Source organism: Gymnodraco acuticeps, unplaced genomic scaffold (assembly GCF_902827175.1).
Source record: "Gymnodraco acuticeps unplaced genomic scaffold, fGymAcu1.1, whole genome shotgun sequence".
Lineage (NCBI taxonomy): Eukaryota > Metazoa > Chordata > Actinopteri > Perciformes > Bathydraconidae > Gymnodraco > Gymnodraco acuticeps.
The window spans coordinates 258,514-267,061 of NW_022990963.1; the positions used below are offsets into that span (position 1 = coordinate 258,514).

The 8,548-nt window shown below is 38.3% G+C and overlaps 1 protein-coding gene across 2 annotated transcripts in view; it reads right to left on the reverse strand.

The window, feature by feature from the left end:
• LOC117558791 (solute carrier family 66 member 2) overlaps positions 1–6,560 on the reverse strand; it is a 53,391-nt gene extending 46,831 nt beyond the window's left edge. The window contains exons 1-2 of one of the 2 annotated variants that reach the window (XM_034235182.1): positions 5,843–6,560; positions 4,705–4,838 (exon numbers count right to left, since the gene is read on the reverse strand). In XM_034235182.1, coding sequence (XP_034091073.1) covers positions 4,705–4,838; positions 5,843–6,045 — 337 coding nt within the window. In that variant the 5' untranslated portion in view covers positions 6,046–6,560. The remainder of the gene's footprint in view (positions 1–4,704; positions 4,839–5,842) is intronic. The other variant, XM_034235183.1, reaches the window with a different exon arrangement.
• Positions 6,561–8,548: the final 1,988 nt, after the last annotated feature.

The following is an 8,548-nucleotide window of genomic DNA, read 5'->3' on the forward strand; positions in this document are numbered from 1 at the left end:
AGCAGCAGAAGAAGACAGGCAGGAAGTAAATGCTAAAGGGAACAGCAGAAGAACACAGACAGGAAGTAAACACTAAAGGGAACAGAAGAAGAAGACAGACAGGAAGTAAACACTAAAGGGAACAGCATAAGAAGCCAGACAGGAAGTAAACACTTAAGGGAACAGCAGAAGAAGAAGTGATTATGTATCAAGTTTAAAAATGAGTTGTTAAATCATGTTGGAGTTGTTCCTTCTGTGCAACCTCTCCACTTTCAAAAAAGTAACTTTAAGAGCAAGTAAAAAACACTTCTCAGTTTTACAGTGTTTTCCTTTAGAAAGCCTATTTGTGAGTTAGTTTTCACAAACACGTCGCTGAGACAGGTTACGCAGAAATGTCTTAAGGAGTGGCTTTCTGTTCCCTCACAATGGGAGTGGAGTAGAGTTCTGTTAACACCATGCTCACACACACACTGTAAAATAAATAGAGGTTAAAAGACAGAGAGCTGGACGTCAGTAGGGCTGTACCCGAATATCCGAATATCCGGTCGTTGGCCTACTATTCGGTTTTCAATTTCGTTATTTTTATCAATAAAGGTGAATTGCCACATTCTTATATTATATTTATACGTTTTAATTGCACTGTTAAAATGCGGAAATATATACAATCTCAGCTTGGGCGCCTGACATCGCTTTCACTCAAGGCGCCACGAACGTGAACGTCACGCTTCACACACCTGAAAACAAAATGCCGAACACTTCAGCTGCGTGGGACCATTTTAAACGACGATAAGACAAAGGCAGTGTGCAATATGAAACTGGCCTACCACGGTGGCACAACAACTATGAAAAGTCACCTGAATGCTGTAAGTAGTAGCTTAGCTTAGTTGTTGTCTAGTTGCCATGACGCAACTGCTTTATCCGCCGTTCAAACAGTAACCTTACCCCCTAATCCCACCAGGAGCGTCTGCGCTGCGCTGCGCTGCGTTGCGCTGCGGCGTTTTTAGCGATCGCGGCCACTCTAGTCAATGGGTGCTATTCCACCAGAACCGCTGCGCCGCGGCTCGAAGCGTCCCAGAAGCTCCTCGCCGCAAGGAATTTCTAAAATATAGGATGAATCCTATTTTTGACGCGGCGCAGGCAGGAAGTGGAACGTTCATCCAACAACTGCGAGGCTGCACACACGACGCTCCGCTTCCGCAACGTTTTGAAACACGCCTGGTGGGTTATGACCAACCAGATATCACGGCAAGACGTGAACATGTGACGATTTACCATGCTGGGAGACGTGAAGATGTCACGATTTCGTCCCTTCAAACGTGACAGCTACACGGTATTGTTAACCCATGTTAACCAGTGGAGAAATAACCGGAAATACCAAGCAAATGCTACCCCGACGTAATGATTTATTTTTTAATAGTCACACTCGATTACGCCGATGTTCTTGTTGCCCCAGCTGGTCGACTCCTCTTTGAGCAGAAACAAAGGCTACATTAATGTATTAAATCGATGTTAATCCGTGCGTGTGGATGTGGAATTAACGGACGTGACGTTGTGCGATTGAGTTGCCAAGCAACAGCTTCGGTTCATGTTAATTTACAAACTATTCAACTACAACCGTAGTTATATTTAAAAACATGTTAGAAGGCCTCACAAAATACTTTAATGCAAATTAAAATGTAAATGTGAAGGAATGTGTGTATAACAAAATACATCGGTCATTAAACGAAACCGGAAACAGACGTAGGCAAGATCCTCAGCTCGATGATTGGATGGTTATCCGCAATGCATGCTGGGATTTGGTGTTTATGTGATGTGAACTCTGAAAAAGTTTTTTAAAAATACAATAATTCTTTATTCCGAGTGTGCTTGCTTTTCTCTTTGAAAGTCATCACATAACGGCTTTGTAATACACGGTTCGGCTGCATTAAATATGACATATCTGCCGTAGTTCTTTATTTATAGAGCCGTGCTGAGAAGACTTCTGGACAAACAGGAGAACTGCCGCCAAAACTGAAGATGTGACGTGGATCATAAATATATAAGCAATTAAACAACATCTTACATTTCTTTTCACACAATGCGTCTCCTTGCAGTATCAACACTAATTCGGCTGACTTTTATATTTGATCCAATTAGTAGATAGGCTGTATTTAAACCATAAAGGTGCAGAGCTGATAGAAAGGGACACCTGGTGGTCAAAGCACGTTATTGAATTGTATTATTTTATTATTAGATATTAATAGGAGGATGTGCAAAACAGACAAACTAATAAGGCTTAATTTAAACATTAAAGAGTACTTTAGGTTAAGGTCTTCTTTTGAATAAGAAAAAAGCTTTAAGAAGAATATGGAGGGATGAAACCCTCTTGAAACCGCAGGTCCTTCCTTCCTGCAGCGGTCAGACTTTACAACCAGCACTGCCCCTTGTAGACCCTCCTACACACACAACACAGACTATAACACCCCTTGCTGCTAAATACAAACCAACTTTGTGCAATATGTGCAATATATATATGCCATTAATAACTGTAATTTATACCTGGCCACTAAATCAATATATATGCCGTTTTGTTTTTGATCTGTATTTTTGAAAATTATGTAATTTTTTATCTTTTTTTTAGCATATTGTTTATTATATTATAACTTAGTACTTTTTTAGCATATTGTTTATTATATTCTAACTTAGTACTTTTTTAACGCATGTAAGATATGCAACACTAAGCTGTCTGTGGCTCTTTCCTGCTGTAACGCTGCACATTTCCCCTCTGTGGAACTAATAAAGGTATTCTGATTCTTTAATGGTCACACATGCAGAGCACACAGCACACAGCACACAGCACACACAGTGACATTTGTATCTACAGATAAATATTAAGCCTGACAAAGTACTTAACGTCTAATATATTGCTTTCCTGCAATGTTAACTATGTTTAAGCACTTATTTGTTTATTATTTGTTTATTATTAAACTGATATTATACATATGTATTATACTCTTATAAGATGTATGTAGATAGTATAAGAAATGTGCAGAATGACAGTTTAATGGTGGAGTATACACACATATTGATAGATGTATTGTAATGCACTGTTGAGGAACCTGCGACCCAAGTTTTTCATTCATTGCATAACTACACAGTAGTTGTGTTGTACAATATGATATGTCAATAAACCTTAGCTTAGAAAATCTTGACATCTTGAAAGGGATGTTCAAAATAGTCATTATATACAGTCTTTAATGAACTATTAGTAGAGAATAACGAGTAATGAATATACTTTATAGGGATCCTATTAATATCTAATAATAAAATAATAAAATTCAATAACGTGCTTTGACCACCAGGTGTCCCTTTCTATCAGCTCTGCACCTTTATGGTTTAAATACAGCCTATCTACTAATTGGATCAAATATAAAAGTCAGCCGAATTAGTGTTGATACTGCAAGGAGACGTATTGTGTGAAAAGAAATGTAAGATGTTGTTTAATTGCTTATATATTTATGATCCACGTCACATCTTCAGTTTTGGCGGCAGTTCTCATGTTTGTCCAGAAGTCTTCTCAGCACGGCTCTATAAATAGAGAACTACGGCAGATATGTAATATTTAATGCAGCCGAACCGTGTATTACAATGCCGTTATGTGATGACTTTCAAAGAGTAAAGCAAGCACACTCGGAATAAAGTATTATTGTATTTTTTTTAAAGTTTTCAGATTTCACATCACATAAACACCAAATCCCAGCATGCATTGCGGATAACCATCCAATCATCGAGCTGAGGATCTTGCCTACGTCTGTTTCCGGTTTCGTTTATGACCGATGTATTTTGTTATACACACATTCCTTCACATTTACATTTGAATGTGCATTAAAGTATTTCGTGAGGCCTTCTAACATGTTTTTAAATATAACTACGGTTGTAGTTGAAGAGTTTGTAAATTAACATGAACCGAAGCTGTTGCTTGGCAACGCAATCGCACAACGTCACGTCCGTTAATTCCACATCCACACGCACGGATTAACATCGATTTAATACATGAATGTAGCCTTTGTTTCTGCTCAAAGAGGAGTCGACCAGCTGGGGAAACAAGAACATCGGCGTAATCGAGTGTGACTATTAAAAAATAAATCATTACGTCGGGGTAGCATTTGCTTGGTATTTCCGGTTATTTCTCCACTGGTTAACAATACCGTGTAGCTGTCACGTTTGAAGGGACGAAATCGTGACATCTTCACGTCTCCCAGCATGGTAAATCGTCACATGTTCACGTCTTGCCGTGATACCGGGTTGGTTATGACGCAGGAGGAGGTCGCAGCGCGGCGCAGCTGCAGCGCAGACGCTTCCGGTGGGATCAGGGGGTTACACATGATAGAAACACGCGCGACGAATATTCAACAACAATAACAGACTTGGACAGCGAAGGAAAATCGCAATAACACTAGCCTATGTTTTAATCAATATTGTGTGTCTAATTATTGATTTATTTGGAAAGTAGCCATGTACTGTAATAAGCAGGATAATATGCAGTAATCCAGCCGCTGTTGGGGTTTCTTTCGTAAAAAAGTGACCTTTGCTGCATTTTATCCCGTATTTCTTTCATCCCTCGCTCACACACACACTCTTTCATGCCTTTAACATTCAAAGAGTCACTTTAAAGCACACACACACTTCCTCACACAGTGAACTGAGATAACTGGGTTTTATCTGGTGTGCAGAGAGGTTTCTGACCTATGAAGGAGCGTCTCTTGGTGCTGAGTTCAGTGGCCGTGCGGACGTTTGTGCAAAGGTTCAGCATGATGAGCATGGTGAAGATCATGATGATGCTCTGCCACAGCAGCAGCGTCTCGAAGTAACGGCCAAATCTGATGGAGGAAGACAAAATCACACGTTAATTTACAATGCAACATGTGGCAGCTTTTATAACGTTATTTAACACCTCCAAGAAAGGTACCACTGGACTTTTTGTCAACTTCCTGTCCTAAAATAGCCATATTGTCTTTGCCCACCTGTAAGTAATCCCAATAACTTAGTGAATACAATCAATTTAAGACATTTTATAAATAATTAGAAGGCATAATTTCATTTGACATGCTTTCAATGCACCATCTGCTGGTATTCGGTTATTTTAGTACTGCCTTGGGCTAGTGGATAATCTGTTTTACATAATTGTGTCCATTTCAGAATTTGCTGTAATTCAATGAAAGCTTATGAGAAGATTCATTTTAAGCCGAACTATAGAGAATATTCCACAGATTCCTAAAACATCCCAACGTTTGTTATATGTTCCGTATAATTGGATTTATAAGCAAAAAAAGTGTTAAAATAGCAGATTTTTGGATGAAGATTTGCAGCTGTTACATAACTGATGACATCTGTGAGTTGTTAATCTGTTGGTCATGTGTCTCTGCCTCTTTAGTATGTTACAGCACATGGAAGCTTAGGAGATTTTCAAAAGGATGTTTGCATCCAATTCAACAGCTGCTGCTCAATGGAAAAGAGGCTTTAAGGACCATCTTTTTCAAGCCGAATAACACTAACTATCCCAGTGACCCCTACTAAAACCAAAATGTTGATCTATTAAGTATACAGTTAGATTAATCGGCAAACAAGTATTAAATATGCAGATTTTTTAATGCAGGTTTGCATCCAATTGAACAGCAGCTGTGCAATGTAAACAAAGCTTGTAAGACCATCTATTTTGAGCCGAATTATAGAACATATCCAACTGACTCTTGAAACATCCCAACTTGTGTTATATTAAGTATATTTTTGAACTTATGAGCAAATAAATGTTAAATATGCAGATTTTCCAATGGAGTTTGGTGACCACACAGCAGACAAGGGAAAGGGGGGAATTGTGCATTACCTGAAGAGTATCCTGAGGATGTTAGCCACCAGAAGGACCAGGCACACATATGTAGAGAAGCCCTCAGCGTTTTGGGTCCGGCGGATGTCTCTGTATTGCGGGATGTAGGGCACCAATCCCCCGAAAACCATGGCACCAGCAGCCACCCAAGTTACCAGGCTGTGAAACACGGCCACAATCTGATCAAACATCTCATCCTCCATCTTCAGATGACTCCCAGAAGGTGTGAAGTGACGCCACCCGGTTTAATTGACACTCGTATTGTTTTTGAATGGAGCAAGAAGAGGATATCCGTGTTTATCGTGCATAATCACATGCAAAGACAAAGAGGATGTTTTACTGCCACGACATCACAAGCAAGGCAGATAATTGGAAAGCAGCCTGGAGCTAAAACATCAAGAGATTAAATCCCAAATATGTGTTAAGGTGCAGTGCAAAGAGAAAAACACTACAAAAAAACAGCGCTGGTTTTTGCAGCTGGTACTATCCAATGTGTCTAATTCAACACTTTTGTGCAGTTAGATTGCGTTGTTTTGATGCAGCTTCACTAAACTCAGAAGAATAGACTCCCAAGGTTCCTGAAAATGTCATGGAATGTAATGTTCTGCATTAAAGGATCCTTATTGCAATAGTTTCCTCACTGACTGGCCCAGTGTGTTTCTTTTGATGAGAGCCCACACTTCCTGAAACGTAATGTGTTTAGTCAAAGATATTGGACTACGTCAAGATAGTTCTCTCTTTAATCATACACGGTTTGCAGTGACAAAAGGCTTCTTTAATTTTAAATGAATATTATATTTAAAGTTAATAAAAAATGATCCGTCAAATTGTACTAAACTGTTTTGTTATCGAAAAAATAACTGCGATACCAATGATTTAGACAATTGAATTGGCCCCGTTTGTTACTTCAGGAAACGTCACGGGTTACAACAAAGATATTCAACTCAACCAAGATAGTTCACATCCTACCAGAAATGATGTGTTTTACCGCCTGATGCTAAATTACCTCAGGTTTCTGAAACTGTCACGAAACTTGAAATAAAACAACATGTTTTTCTTCAACTGGCTCTTATTGCTATTCGTTTCTCACTGACTGGCCAAAAGTAGTATTATTATTTGTATTACAGCCCACACTTATGGAAAAGTAGCGCGTCATGCTTTACGACAAAGATGTTCGACTGAATCAAGATAGTTAACATCCTACCGGAAACGATGTGTTTTACCGCCTGACGCTAAATTAGCTCAGGTTTCTGAAACTGTCACGAAACTTGAAATAAAATCAAACATTTTTCTTCAACTGGCTCTTATTGCTATTCGTTTCTCACTGACTGGCCCAGAGTATTATTATTTGTATTACAGCCCACACTTATGGAAAAGTAGCGCGTCATGCTTTACGACAAAGATGTTCGACTGAATTAAGATAGTTAACATCCTACCGGAAACGCTTTGTTGAACCTCGGAGAGCAAATATTGGTTTATTGAATATGGAATGAAAGTTGAAATAAAATATATATTATTTGTATTGCAATTGTTTCTCACTGAAAGGTGTTTCTTTTTATTAGGTCCAACACGTCTAAAAACGTAATACATCAAGGGTTACAACAAACTCAGCCAAGATAGTTCACAGTCTAACATTAGCGCTTTGTTGTAGTACCCGAAACTAAATTGTTTTGGGTTTCACGTGTCTTGACACTTGAAATATAATATATATTTGATTTTCAGTGTCTCAGTGTCACTGACTGAGCCATTTTGTTGTTTTTATCAGGTCCCATACTTCTTTTAAACGTGATGCGTTTAGTCAAAGATATTGGACTACGTCAAGATGATGCCTACACTTCCAGTACCGTAATATGTTGTGCGTTACGACAAAGATGTTTAACTCGATCAAGAATGTTCACATCCTACCTCATCGAAAAATCATCCCAAAACAAAATGATTTGGGTGTTTTTTTAACTGGTAATGAAACCTAATATTATATTAAAGTTTCTCTATTATACTTTTCTTCTCAATTGAAATTGTTTCCAAACTGACTGAACCCATGATTTTTTTTAGAGCCCACACTTTCTGAAACGTAATACGTCACGCGTTTGATCAAAGATATTGGACTACGTCAAGATAGTTCACGCTTTGATTGTATAGGATTTTCAGTGAGAATATGCCGAAAAGAGATACTACAGACATATTGAATAAGTTCCCCGTCATGCAGTAAAGTTTGTATAAATATACATTTGATCAAGTTTGTTTAAGGACTCTAAAAGTGTTTAACCGCCGTCTGCCGTAGTTACAATGCATTTTCTGATGTAATGTGCTGTAGTGACCACAAGAGGGCGCCATTGCTTCGGAGTAGAAAGAGAGAGCCCAAGAAAATACATAGCCTGTATTCTGTCGATTATTTATTTAAGTGTTTTGCCTTTAAAATATGGATACTTCCTGCTTTTCTCTGTTTTATATCATAATAAACTGAGTATTTGGGGTTTTAAATAAACCTCCTTCGACTTTGGTCTGCTGAAAAAGACACATTGGTTCACTTTGAGCTAATAAAGAGTTAAATTAAGATAATGTAATTATATTATTAGACCACAGAGGTTTGATTGTTTACATGCAGCTTTGGTATTACATTAGGGTTTATTATGAGTGTGTTTTATAAGCTAGTGTATCTCCCTAATTGCTCTTAAAAGTAAGGTTCTTTCACAATAAGAGCATACA